At 40.3% G+C, this 14,987-nt stretch overlaps 2 protein-coding genes across 4 annotated transcripts in view; both read right to left on the bottom strand.

The window, feature by feature from the left end:
* Positions 1-14,987, bottom strand: part of RB195_024919 (uncharacterized protein) — a gene marked incomplete at both ends in the record, with an annotated part of 89,873 nt that overhangs the window by 2,108 nt on the left and 72,778 nt on the right. The window contains 7 exons of one of the 3 annotated variants that reach the window (XM_064212861.1): positions 3,178-3,321; positions 3,440-3,557; positions 5,271-5,393; positions 5,770-5,880; positions 7,358-7,467; positions 13,535-13,674; positions 13,731-13,847. In XM_064212861.1, the coding sequence (XP_064068744.1) occupies positions 3,178-3,321; positions 3,440-3,557; positions 5,271-5,393; positions 5,770-5,880; positions 7,358-7,467; positions 13,535-13,674; positions 13,731-13,847 (863 nt within the window). Of the gene's footprint in view, positions 1-3,177; positions 3,322-3,439; positions 3,558-5,270; positions 5,394-5,769; positions 5,881-7,353; positions 7,468-13,534; positions 13,675-13,730; positions 13,848-14,987 lie in introns of those variants that run through there. The other 2 variants (XM_064212865.1, XM_064212864.1) reach the window with 2 other exon arrangements.
* Positions 5,968-6,396, bottom strand: RB195_024928 (uncharacterized protein; the record flags this gene model as incomplete). Its single annotated transcript, XM_064212875.1, has 1 exon — positions 5,968-6,396. The coding sequence occupies one exon, from the start codon at positions 6,394-6,396 to the stop codon at positions 5,968-5,970; it is 429 nt and encodes a 142-aa protein (XP_064068755.1).

Below are 14,987 nucleotides of genomic sequence, written 5' to 3'. Positions count from 1 at the left end.
GATCCCAATTGATACTGCTAAGGTACATAGCGTTCGAATAGACATTTGCCTCTTGACGCGCACACCATTTCTGCAGTGTGCGTTGTGTAACCATATTGACAAGCAAATGTAGCACTTTTGAATGCTAAAGTGAACAAAGTGACTACTATTAAAGTGCTTGCAATTAGAGGAGATGGTTTGAACGTGCTTAGTTCGCACTCAACTTGTACATTAGTTCTTCTCCGCCTTTGTTTTCGGCATTTGCGTATGGACCACGCCATACCAATCACTGCTACGAGAATAGAGTGCAAGACCATGGATACAGTAGGAACTGCGCCAAACGGCCTGCAATGTGGATTTCCTAAGAGTGCTCTACTCAAGACTGTTGAGGATGTCGCGCATAATTCTTGACGCTCACATTTTCCGACCATTGTTATTACTTCGTTTCTCGAGTAGAGACGTATTTTTACCGTTACAGGATTGTCCAAGGGTGAAACAGGAAGAGTACACCTAATTTCTTTCGAAACATTTTTGAATGACTTGCATTCATGGTCAAACCACAACTCGAATTGTCCTCTAGGAGGTGTTATAAACGCGATACCTTCATTACAAGTAATACTGGTGTTCGGTTGCGCATCACCAGGGTTGATTAGAAACAAGGAAACACTGCCGTTATTAGGAAGGATACTGTTGATCGAGCAGAAATGAGCACTGATCTGTCGAGGTCTGTTTCGAATTCTTGAATGACGTCTAAAGCGCGAGATTTGGAGTTTCTGGCTAGATGATTTCTAGATTGAGTTGCGGTTGGGATACGAATATCATTATCCATGATCTCAGAGTTTCGTACAACCGATCGTTGGTTGTCAGACTCTGAACGAATTTCTAGAGGGTATATTTTATTAACCGGTCTTTGCAAAATTTTGCGGCTAGGCATCAGAATTTTAGTTGACCTTATCATGCCGTCTGCCTCTCGTACTAAATCTTCTATTTTACCGTGTACCCATCGTCCTCTGGGCAGTAATACCTGTTCAATCAAGACAAATTCGCAGACTAGTGGGATTTTACTCACATTACGTTTCTAATTCAATTGACATCTGTGGCTGTCACGTAAAATAGTAAGATATTCAGTATTCCATATCTTCCAAAACTTTGTTGCAACGTTTTTTTGAAAATGCAAGCGCTTCGTGAGCAGCTGTCTGTATCAACTCTGGCTCAAATGTGGGATCGTTTCTGAAATTGGACATTCTAGAGTTTGGAATTGAAAATTTGAAATTTCCTTGTAGAAAATTAATAGGTCTTAGTGGGATTTCAGAAAGATCAGTTGCTGAGAGTTTCGTTAGTGGACGTATATTTATAATTGCTTCTATACGGGCGACTACAGTAACCGTCTGTTCAAACGACTTTCTTTTTTCCAGCTGATTTTTGGAAACTTCTTTTCACAGATCCAACAAGTCTTTTCCATACACCACACACCATGGAGATGCTGGTGGGTTAAAAATCCATCTAATGCCTTCAGAGGCACAGTAAATCATTGCTGAGTTCCCTGTTGTTTCATCACTTTTGAACAACTTTTCAATTATTTTCCGACTAAGTCTGAAATTTGATCCTCAGTCTGTTCTCATTAAAAGGGGTACACCTCTACGCGATACAAATCGAGTAAAACTATTGAGAAAAGCCACTGTACTAAGGCTTTCCCCCACTTCCAAATGGATCGCTCTAATTGCAAGACAGGTGTAGAGACATATATACATTCTTTCATTTCTATTGGATAGGAATGGTCCCATAAAATCACATCCTACATTTTGAAACGGTTTGCTTATTGTCACCTTATCTGATTGTAGTGGTGACATCTTTGGAGCTCCAAAAGGCATACCTTGGCATCTCTTACAAATAGTACAATCTTTTATGTTCTTCTTAATTGCTCTTGATGGCTGTGGAATCCAATATTTTTGTCTGTCTAGAGACAGTATGCGATCCTTGACACAGTGAGCATTGCTGCAATGCAAGTCTGGAATAATGAGTCTAGCGAGCTCAGAGTCATTATCGATATAGGTAGGCATTTTTGTATTTGCATTTCAAATTCTTGATTCGTATCTTATGATTCCACTTTCATCCTTTACGATTATTTGGTTCGGAAACCGTTTTTCCAGTTTTTTCATGTTAACATTCTTTTGAAATGAAGCTATGATTTCTCACTTAAGCGCATCTCTTCGCAGTCAATTACCGAGTCCGTAAAAGTGCGAGACTGTAGATATTGCAACTGATGTCAATCTAGTAGTATTACATCGACTGGTCCATTTGTGCAGCACTTTTACAACTCTAGATACAGTTCGCAACGCTGTCTTGAAGCGTGAAAATCTCGATAGATCTACAAACATTGAGTTCGCATTATCATTGTTACTCTCAGACTCTTCAACATGGGGATTTTCAAATTTTTCCACTTCTTCCATTATTTCTTTTCCATCCAAAGTATCAATAGTAGTTTCCAGTTAGATGGCTCTAGCGTCAGCCATTACGCCCTTTCATCCAGTTGTGTGAGTCGAGTTGAGATCATGTGAGACCTCGCGTCCCTGCATCTGTGTACTGTTGTGTTGGAAAATGGAAAAAAAGTTCACGGAAATGCCTTTGTTCTTAACCTGAGATCTAATTTTTTCCAATTCGGTCTTCCTGATTGATTATGAAAGCTGGAAGTTTTCGAGAGGAATTAATGTAGAGCGATTTCACATTCAGTGACAAAATTAAAGTGATCAATATTGTGATCAAGATTTTCTAAGATACTCTTTCCCGAACTCATTCCAATGAGTATTCCAAGCAATTCTAACCTTGGAATTGTTTGCGGCATTTTTTGGGAGTCAACTTTGATTTTCCGCTAATAAATTGCGTTAGCTTGTTAGTGTCATTATTATGCCGCAAGAAGGCGCAACTTGATATAGCAAGATTGCTTGCATCACAAAATATTCATAAATCTGTTTTTGAAGTGTGAAGGTTTCGCACTTCTGTGAGAATTGACCAGAAAATGCTGATACTTTCACCATTAATCTCTTCGCAGATGGAGTTCCATCTATTAGTTATTACTGGATTAACATAGTCATTACACTTAATTCCAGTGTCATAGATTTCTCACATTAGCGATTTCAACTTGATAAACAATGGCGCAGTTACACCTACAGGATCGCAGGCAGAATTTATTATACTAACCACATCTCGCTTAGTAAGTAATGTTTTCGACGGAATATTTACTTTCACGTCAAACTGATCAGATTCTGTGTTATATTTAACACCTAAGAATTTGATATCACCAGAAGGTGATTTGTCTTTCTCATGGATTCCTTCATTTACTATCTGAAAATTTGACACATTCTCGTAAGTTCATACCAATTTCCTTGAAAAGATTTTTTGAATCAACATACTTCTTCAAAGCTTCCTGCACAGTTACATCTGTCAATAAAATATTACCAACGTCGATGTTTCTTGCTTTTTCATGTGAAAGTGGGATATTCTTTGCATTTAAGTAAGCAAAAATTGCCATATTCAATATGCTAGGAGATGCAGTAACGCCGAATGGTAAATGGTTAAATCTGTAAACAACTATGTCGACATGTGATTGATTTCTCTGACCCACAGAAGGCGACAAAGGTTTTTGTGCTCGTTTACGACCCTGATCTGAGTGAATGCAGCTTCGATATCGCATGTTAATAAAAACTTGCTAATTCGACTGCGGGTAAGGATGTCATGAATGTTATTAACAAAAGATTCACCGGTGTGAATTACATCATTTAATGCTAGTTTACCTCTTTGTTTCGAAGATGCATCAAATATGATTCTAAGATGTTTCCTTTTTGAAGGTTTCCATACTCCAGAGATGGCATAATAGATGCTAGCCGCGTTTTTGACTGGTTCGATTATGGAATCTTTGAGGTAATCATTCAATATTTTGGTGTAGCACGACCTCTGCTATTTGTTGGTGGCCAGCTGTCTTTGTAAAGACTCGAACCTACTGTATGCCATCGCGTAAGTATCTAATATATCGATTACGTTGTCTATAAGAGCAAAAGGTGCAGCCACAACACTGTCCTTAAATGATATAGTTTTCGAGTACTTTTCAAAATACTCAAATGTCTTTTCGTCATATGAAAATTCATTGGTGGAAATTCCTATTCCATCCAATTCGAAAATCTTCTGAAGTGTATCCGCTTCATTTGGCTCCTGAACGAGCGTAAGACTATGGGTAATCTCTTCGCTAGTTAGATTTACTCCCCTTGTACTGCGACCGTGTAGAGCTGGACCTACTAATATTCTGGCAACATATAGTCTCGATGGTAGCCTTTTTTCTAGTGCTGCTCATGACAGATTCGTAGTAGTAATCTAATCCAATTAGTATTTGTGGATTTTCGTGTTCACCTCTCAATCTTGAATTGGACAAACAAATATCGTTATCTTGAAGAAACTGCTTTTCTTGTTCTAAAAGATATGCTGAACGAAAACCGTTAGTTAACACGGGTTTTGTTTGAACTGTTAGATGAATCTCTTTTCCAAAAACTGTAAAGATTTTCAATGGAACAAAGAACATTTTAAATTTCTCAGTATGGCCACCAATGCCAGACAAGGCGCATATTTCCGTTTTTTGCTTTGGGAGTCCAAATTCCTCTGCTGTATGTTCGTTTATTATAGTTTTCTGTGCACCAGTATCAAAAAATATAAGAACACGCCATATTGGCCTGTTTTATTATTTCACATATTTGCTTCTGCAGTCATGAGCACTACTTGGTCTTTTGTGATATTGTCGTTAGAATCGACTTTCACGAAAGAATCGCTTTGAATTGGATCTTCACTATGTATATTCAAAGTTTGATCTCCTTGACGAACGTCATTTGAGGTGCGGTTGGGCAATCCGGCACTACTCCCACCTATTTCGCCAGAAGGGGTCTTCTGTTGTTTATTGCTGCATTATTACCAAAGCGCGATCGATTTTGCTGTTTTGTTACATTCTCGGATGACCTTGTAAAGCATAAGCTTTGATGATGCATTCTTCCACAGTGGGGACAGCTTTGTCTACTACACTGATTACTTTTGCGCTGGTCGTTGAAACATTCCCAGCAGCGATTGGAGTTAATCACAACGTTCCTTTTTTGGTGAATATCTGTTCTGCAACTATTCAGCAGAATGCTCAGAGCTGTCACAGAAAATACACTATATGTCATTTTTTCTTGTTTCTGACCTATGCAGAGTATGATTCCTTTTGATTTCTGTGTTCGGTCTTAAAACGACCTTTTAATCTTGATTCAACGAACCTTTTAGCGTTGATCTCTTTTTCGAGCTGCTCCATAACGTTCTCTACCTCCACATCTTCCATTTCTTGGATGGATATGAGAACATTTTTCACAATATTATACGGAAACTTCTCCAGGATCCTTCTGTCCACGTAGCATCTTGTGTATTAAGGTATATCCTAGCCCGCCGATACCATTTGGTTAATCAACATTCTTATTTTGTCGAAAATATATGTGCAATTATCGGCATCACTCTTTGCACATGGAAGATCGATTTGTTTCTGCACGATCTTTGCTGTATTTATAGGTTTGTTACCATATTTTTTCTTTATAGTTTCAACTATCCATTTATAATTCTGGTGTATTAATTGTATCCCTTTGATGGTCATTTCCGCTCTTCCTCAAAGACCATCTTTGAGAAGAAGCATTTTCTCAACTGCACTGAGTACTTTATTCTGATGTACCAGTGTTTCATAGACTGCCCAGAATTACGGAAATTCTTCTTCATCTCCCCCAAAACCTATGAAGTTTCATTTGACTTCGTTTCACAGTTCGACGTATGAACTCTTCTTCGATCGCCTCTCTGCTACTATCAGAATGATCCTCTGACAGCAATATTGCGTCATCTGGGCTGAATTTTCGTCATTACTTTGATCTGTTGCCGTTCTGGCACTTCCAGTTTGTGGCGATCGATTATTTGCATCTTCAATATGCGTTACTATTCGTTAGTTTCTGTGTAACTTTTTCCCAACTTCCTTGCAAATTTATTAGCTTGACTTGCTGCTTCTGTGGCTCTTCCTTCTAGCATATATATCATTTCATTTGCTCTTTCCATGATATCAGTGAATTTTGTTTCACTTTCAATTTCCTCGATTTCTTTTTCGAGCTCCTTTTTGTTGCCTTTTGTTCTCGAATCATTATATTCCATCTTCAGTTTGTCTATCAGTGACTGCAATGAGTTTGCACTCTGTTCAATAGCTTTTATACTACCTTTTATAAGGTTGGTTGAGGTCAAGTATGCCTCAAACATTTCCTCTTCGGACCCATTTGGGTTGCACACTTCTTTGTAGAGTGAAAATTTCTCCAGAAGTAGCTGGAGAGTTTTGGCGCTATGGGCCATAGGTTTTCTATGGAAAACCGAAGACATCTTTCACGATGTTGCAGAACTAAGGCCTTGCTGTGGGCAGCTGAGGGGTTTACTGCACTTTACAGCACTTTATTTGACCGATGCACCAGGAAATTGTGCGCGTGAATTGAGATGGCTCACAATAATTTGGGATTTTATACCCAAGAAAGGAAAAGGTGGTTCAGTGGTAATGTTTATCAAAAGATGCAAAGAGGTTAAGGGCACAGAATAATTGCCGGCCTGCTCCGGCTAGTACAAAAACAACGTCTCCTACAAGTGCGCCGCCTCCTTACCATATGGTCGGCAAAGAGGGAGCAGTATAGCAACAAACATAACAAATTATCAATTATCATGTTCCGAGATCGGAATGAACCGTAGGAGAAATTATCGAGTGGTGGATTTGAAAGCGTTTGGAACGATAGGTGGAACAACACCGGAGAATGGGCTACTGAGTAATTTGCAGCAGCTGTTTTCCTTTTGTTTGATAAAGTGGAAAAAGGTTGAATTTTTCTCTAAACCACTACGACTGATTGATCGATGGGATCTGTCAAGGGCAAAATTTCAAGCACTTTTTTTGAAGCGCGAAGGACGATAATTTTAATTGCCGCCCCTTCTCTATACACAACAGCAATCTCGGCTTCAACATCCCTACCATTTCGACTGAATGCAGAAAACAAATGCTGTCGAAAGTGTTCCCTTCTATCCACTTGACACTCTCTTTTTAATGATCCGGAAAAAAAAACAGCCTATAAAATCTTTAAAAGAGTAATACACCAGCGTCACTCACAGCAAGAAATTCTCTGTCGCAACCTGTACTTTTCATCTCTCTCTGCAATTAAAAGTTTGCAAACTGACATTAAATCTTCGCCTAATCTCTCATAAACGCTTTACGATTTAGAATTTTTAAGAAACGTGTAGATCAATAGCATTAAGGCCGGTTGCACTTGAAGTCTAAGGTAAAACTGTTACAAACAAAACCTACATGCAGTTGCGTGCAGCTAGATCACAGTGAACAGACTTACACATGTGTAAGTGTTCCATTCCTTCAGCAATCTGGCATGCAAACCGCAAAAGACTCCGAAGCGTCAGAATCTGGAACGAAATTTTCGGTACATAGCAATTGCTGGTAATATATTTGCAATAAGAAATGAGAAAAGTGAATGCATGAGTAAACTGATTGTAAATACAGGCGGAGCAAAGTTTAGAACTCAAAGCAGAACAGGAATGCTCATTGAACTCTTTGTGTTACTTCCTCGTTCTCTTCTCTCTTTGACCTCATCTTTCGTGTTAATTGACTCGCTTACTTTTTTCATTACTTCTTTTTTATTTTACATAAGTTTTTAGTTCGTATCATCATTTTTGTGGAGGGGTCACCTTAGTGTCCTATAGTTATGTAAGGACACACTCAAGACAGAAATCTTTGGTAGGCATAATTATACGAGCCCTCGATATGGCTTATGCTATTTAAAATCGCCTGTTCTGATAACTGCACAGCGCAATGTAAACCGGTCTCTACATATTTCATTCAAAAATGTGATGCACCAAATTACAAATCGCACAGAGTATCACTATAAAAAACGTCTTGAAATAGGAGAACGTACCTTCAATAGGAACAACAGTATAACCGGTTCACAAAGTCATTTCGGCACTTTCTGGAGTTACAGTTATTGCAATTTCCATTCTATACATTCTTCAACACTTGAAATGAGAACTTATAGTGAGCGTGAGCTACCATCACGACTTTTGATGACTTCCACTACTTTATCGCAATTCCAGCTTGGTACTTGTAATGAGGGTCACGGCGGATTTTCGAGCATGCCGTGATCATGCCTCGGCAGAGCAATTAGCTATGGTTCATATCATGAAGAGATTCACCTATATTCCTACTTAAATAGCTGACTCTGCTTACCCACGGCTAATAATACTCTGCATCACCGGCTAAGATATAATTCATGAGCTACTAAACTGTTTTGGAGAATGAGGACAGATCCACTGGAATTTTGTGATGTGAGATGAACTTGTAATCGGAGCAGAAGCAAGAAAAATTGAAGTAAAGGATAAAGTTTCTGGCGTTAATCAATCCGCTTGGGATGCGTCCCAACATTCCCTTCAATTCAGAAATCGTTTAAGGTTTACGAACGTGTAACTGGCCTATACAATGACTTGCGGTGGCTAGCCGATGTTTCAAGTCAGTATTTTTATCCTCCCAGACAAGTCTAGTACCGTTATTTCTTAGACATAGGGCTAGCAAAATAGCAAAGACTCCCAGATGTGCGATAGTCTAGTGAATACTCTTGGATGCGAGTTTCATTTTCCCGCTAACAAGCTGGCTCATTACCTTAGTAGCCATATTTTGCAAGTTAACGCAAGAAACCATTATGGGCTTGCCTGCATCTACAAACGACCGCATGAAGGAAGTACTGTTGCTCAGATTCGTTGGCACGACAAACAGTGGGGACTCTATCATTGCACCTTTATTTTGCTACATTTTTCGTCCCATTTTTTTCCTCATCTAGTCAGGAACACTGTCTGACCAACCAAATTTTGTTGAGGATGCTTCACGCATCAATGATCTCACTCCAAACAGATGTGGAGCAGCTGTGCCAAGTGGATCGTGAAGTGGACTGAAATGGTTTACGACATCTCCTGTAAACACATCCCAATTTTCGAAGAAATGTTTTTCGAAACTGTTTTTTTAAGAGCCTATTGTTCACCTTCAACGTCTGTAAGAATATTGCCCATGTAGGTACGAGCAATCTCACTCACGAAATGGTGTGATATCCATATTACGAATGCTAGGAGATTCAATCAAATAATGTTCAGATGTTTTCCCTATCGGAACATTCACACGCTGAACTCATTAAATAACTGAATACAGTACCCTTACCGTCAACGTCGAAGTAGCTGTAGACGGTAGGACCAGACACCATCTTAGCTCCATGTACACCGGAGGGAGTTTGTAAAACCGGTGGTGCTTGAGACAAGACCATACCATCAATCAAGATCAACCAAGATATGAGGTGAATGTCGTTCCCGTCTGATCTGTGGGTTTTCAATGCACTTCTCTTTAGTTTGCAAAAATTCAACGTCCGTGAGTTTGGCGGATGAGGATCCAACCAATAATTATTGGCTTTGTTTACATTGTAACGTCAAATTCCTTGCCATAAGAAGTACCAACTTCCCATACTCAGTACCAAAAATGTTTTCAAATTTTTCAATATGTCGTCCTATGCCAGACATAATGGTTTAGCGCCTCATAGTGGCATGTGCAGGTGAATTTGGCCTACAGTAGTGCAGTCCTGTACAGTGGAGGTACGTCTTCTGGCAGGGTCTCCGAAACTGAGAAGTTATACACCTCCTACATTCCGAGTTCTAAGTAATCCAAAGCACAGCTAATAGTAAACCACTGCTAAGATTCACCACCGTCTTGGCAAAATGTCGCAAAGTGATGCCCTGATCCAAATAGATTGGCGACCTGTGGTGAAAGTTAAGTTCGGCGTGGCACAGCCTGGTTAGTATGAGGAAAAGTCTGCTTGCCAGTCAAGGATACACACTGCTTCAGTACCCTGTACACTGGGCCCTGCTGTCTTGCAGCGCTGTCTCAGACATTGGACGGTATGGCGATCGGGGGGAGAAGATCAAATCTCAGGTTGCTTAGGACGTCTTCGACTCTGAACCAAGACGACACGTGCACGATTCGCCATGGAGAGTGTCTCAGACTTTGTGTTTACAACGCAAGAACAATGTCCACAGACACTGACCTGCATGTCGTTCTCGGAGCTGCAGCGCGTATCAAATACCACATGATTGCTCTGCAAAAGATCAAGAGAAGGAGCGAAGTACAATTGAATGACGGTGCACTCGTCATTCGCGGTGAGGTCCCGTCGCGAAATGTAGGCAGTGTTGGCTTGGGTGTACGAACCTCCACGAATAAAGTATTCCGCTAACAGTCTTGTTGAACGAAGAGGTGATCCGCACTTCTTCTCTTCGTGAGATGGAAATGAGATGGGAGAGGTTCTACACGAACCTTTCTCGTTCGTCAACTCCTGTGTCAAGCCCGATCATCCCCAATGATGACGTTCCATCACAATTTCTCCCTTCAGAAGTGCGAGCCGCGATCAAAAGCATGGAACCTGGCAAATGCAATACCGTCAGCGCTGGTCTAACAAGACGTGGACACGGTTTGGACGAGGAGTACAACTTGAAGGTTCTCAAATCGCAAAACTTCGTCATGCATATACCACGGACATTCTAAGAACATCTATTTTAGTATCTCCATCCTCATTGGATCTACTCGACAGTTCTTCCAGCGCTGTTACCCAGCGGAGACAGGGAGACACCATTGCCACGTCCAGAGAGCTACTCACAACTCACAGGGCACTTGAGAGATGTCTTCAGAAGTTTAACCGGCGCACACATCAAGCCAATCTTCGCAGCTCCAATTTAAAAGAAATGTTCCGTCATCGCGACGCAGCGGCATATATATCAAAAGCAAAACGCAGATGGGCTGGCTACATAAGAAGAATCGACCATAAATGGAGTAAAAGAACGCTAGAGTGGATCCCAAAGGATGTTAAACTCCTCGAGAGTGGCCGCAAACGATACGTGGTAATGTGTTCGCCGCACGGAAACAGCAGCTGAGAGCTCAGCTGGATGCGGCTAAAAGATCTTGTCAGCTTTAATCACGGAACTCGAGAACATCTCGGATAACAATGGCGATTGGAAAAGATGCTGGAGTCTGAACGTTTAGTGAAGAGGGGCTGAAGACGGGCCATCTAAGTATCTAAGTATGCCAGGCATAACACAGATCTCTTATGTTATCTGTGGAAGACCAAGTTCTTCTTCTAATGTTCCTACAATAACTGTTATTTTTAGCTCCAAATGTGTTCATTTACAAGCATTTTGATGGAGTCGAAACACTCTTGACAGTTTTCCGCTCTTCTATATGCTAATTTCAGTTCTAATAGTTTCTGGTCAATTTTTGACCTGTGTGTTGGCTTTTTGCCAAACCGCTTTATGACCATTTCCTTAAATCCACTTGTTGCTGGGTTCTGATTTCATTCCGCAGATCGCCTTCTCCGCGGCTCTTTCAAGGCTTTTCTTGAAGAGTGCGATTTTTGAATGCATGACAACTCATCACTACACGTATCAAAGTCTCGAATATTGGCCAGAATTATGGGAACTGCCTGATTTCCGTAAAATTTTGGTATTGCAGAATATTAGGCGGAGTTCTCGTCTTTCATTTCAGGACATAACATAGAATATTGTGCTAATGTGACATGAAGTGAACATCATCATTGAATTCCTTGACTTAATCGGCGGGATGACGTCATCGCCTGACGCGATTGCTCGCATCTTCGCCGAGGTGTGTCGTGCTTGAACATACCTCTCCCAACCTTCTCGATCTTCTGCGAGAGCTTTCACGGAATCGATCCATTCGTCGCTATTCCATATCCTGCGAAACCTTACGTCTCCCCTGAACTGAACATCCACGCCGAGTATCCTCAAGTCCTCCTTCACTCCAGTTTCACTTTCAGTCTAGAACTTCCGTTTACGAAGTAACTCTTAACGAACTCCTCAGAACTCGTTGAATTTGATCTTCCTGTCTCTTTAATACATGATCAAAGAAGCGAAGACGATTTTCTGTAGCCACTTTCGATGGCGGTGCAAAATGTTGATGTCTTCCACGTGTCATCCGCGGTAAACCACATCGACTTCTGCGTAAAGCTGTTCATTGTGGCATACCCTAGGCCAAAAGTAGCCAAGCAGCCGTCTAAGCAGCTTTCTTTCCGTGCAATCAATGCTTTTCATCACCGTATACAGTTCAGCGCGACGAAACGAGTGGTTGTTGCCAAAGATACCATAATCCCTTCAGGCACTTAACCCTTCAGGTTGTGGGCTTTGGCGATGTACGCGACGACAGCATCTTTTTGCAATGTATGGGAATCTTTCGCCATATAACAGTGCAGGTTATATAGCTCGTACGTTCCCAATGCGTACACAACGCATTATTGGGTTTAGTTACAGCAAGGCCACCACGAGCAGGTAGCAATCAGACTTGTATACGCGGCCCCATTATCATTAATTCAACATCATCATTAATTCAACATCTACAAATGGAATTATCACGATCATGACGCGGTTCACAATGTCTAGTTCAAGTTTTATCAAAACTGCTAGGAATTATTGTACGCTATTGGTGCATCGACATTAAGGATAAAGAATGAAGTTTCTGGCGTTAATCAATCCGTTTGGGATGCGCCCCACAACGTTCGCTTCAATTCAGAAATCGTTTGAGGTTTACGAACGTGTAACTGGCCTATACAATGACTTGCGGTGGCTAGCCGATGTGTCAAGTCAGTGTTTTTATCCTTCCAGACAAGTCTGGTAAAAATTTATCGACTCCGGAGGGATGAAAGGCTTAGTGAGCACTAAGGCGGATTTGTACCTCCGATCGATCGTGCAGGAAGCGGAACCTCTAACCTCTACATTACACCTTCATCAGCATCGACATTGTTACTTATTATTACTGCAACTATATTGTTATTATTATCATTTATTATTATGATTTATTATCATCTATTACTATTATTCATTATTACTTGTTATTTATTGTTATTACACGATACTACTGCACCACGGCACACCAATTCCACGCAATTGGAGCCGTTTCACCCCATTTTACCGCTCTGCGACGCCGGCGTACCAACCCGAAGTCGTGGGAGATGACCCACATAATTTCATAGCTTCACGTCGCCGGCGCATCATTTCGACGACGTGGGACCCGCCGCACCCTATTTTTGAATTCCGTGATATTATATATATATATATATATATATATATATATATATATATATATATATATATACGTGACAGAATAGTCATTATATCTCATGATGATGATGATGATTGATGACTAATGATTAACTACTATTATTATTATTATTATTACTATTATTATTATTATTATTATTTCATAGTACGGTATATACAAGAGCTTCGCAGCTGAAAGAATTGCGAACCCTGAGGGTACAAACTAATCTAAAGCATTAGTTGATGATGTCCTATCTAAAATCCATGACTTCAAAGTTGTAGAGTTTCATTTTCGTACGTCAGTACTCACAAAAGTACAGAGTAACACTATGCATTTAGCTCGTACCTTCGACTCATCGCGGAGGTAGCTTCGTAGGTCTCCATTTTCCATATAATCTGTCACAATTATCGGAAACTTTTTGTCTGTGAACGCAATTCCAATTAACTGCATTAGATTGGGATGATTAAACTGACCCATTGTTAGCCCTAAGGAAGAACGTCACATGTCCAATAGACCACATTTTGCGTGTTCAGAACTTTACCTTCAATGATGAAGTCTCCAACACCAGCAACTGACTGTTTAAGGACTTTGCAAGCAACTTTTTTAGTCGTTCCATTGGGAGTGCAGTAAGTTGCACGACTTACAATTCCAAAATGACCTAAATACAAAGACTTGAAAAACTTTAGCAAAAGGAATGGCTATACAAACTGATCTTCGAAGGGACATATTTGTGTAGGAACAAGTGATGCAATAATTAACGTTAGCGAACAAAATCCTATATTTCTAGTGCTGCAAAACGGTTACAACAACAGAACTCATATGATTGCTTCAAACATAAAGTCTGCGCCGGACACCACCGGGATAACGCGGTGTGCATTTAATCAGAACCCTGCAGTGTCATGCATGTTAAAGGCAGCAATCAGGAAATTTTTCGAAGTTGAGGGGAGGTGTGGTTCACGAGCATCGTGCTGAGAAACATAGGTGCAATAGGTCGGAGCCGGACCCTTCCTACTTGAAGGGGATATACATCATCTTCGATACTGTCCATAGAGAAGGACTAAGGGGAATTAGTCTTGTTAGTCAGGAGTTGCCAGAACACAAAAGTTTATTTATTTATTTATTTATTTATTTTTTTGCCAGCAGTGCAATCATTTATTCGATAGGAAGCAACAGCGGCAACATAACATGCACCCTCTCCAAATCTTATTAAATGGGCAAATATTAAGACGAATGAGCAACTTCGAGGTTGAATGAACGAGTATAAGAAAAAATGGGCACTTACATGCATCACACATTATGTATGTAATATATCCATAGATATAAGTTATAAATTAGACTTATATGTTGTAATAGTTCCTAGGTGGAGTTCTTAGAGAATCGAAGTACGCAGACTAACTACAGTACAACGTAAAAGAGGATGAAATCCACTAAAAATGTTTGCCGAAAAGCCAAAATAAAAGGTGTTGTTTCGAAGAAAAGAACAAGCTTCGTCTTAAAAAACTCAGCTCTTCGAAAACCTAACAGTACAGTGCAGTATACATACCTGGTGTAACTTTCCTCACTCTATACGGAGAAAACCTGATTGTGGTGTGGAAATACGTCCCGAAATTAAAAACTACTGTTTTTGCAACTGAGAAAACACGCTTTTTCGAACTTTCGCAAACAGTGACTAGCACGCTCTAACTGCACACCTTTGCTCTGTTGGTAGATGACGCCTTCAGAATACTGTTCCTTATAATCGCATTATTGTATTACATCTTCCAACACCTCAATTGTTCTATCTTTTTTTTCAACACCT

Source organism: Necator americanus, chromosome X (assembly GCF_031761385.1).
Source record: "Necator americanus strain Aroian chromosome X, whole genome shotgun sequence".
Lineage (NCBI taxonomy): Eukaryota > Metazoa > Nematoda > Chromadorea > Rhabditida > Ancylostomatidae > Necator > Necator americanus.
The sequence above is the reverse complement of the archived record's forward strand: the minus strand, read 5'-3'. Positions and strand labels throughout refer to the sequence as shown.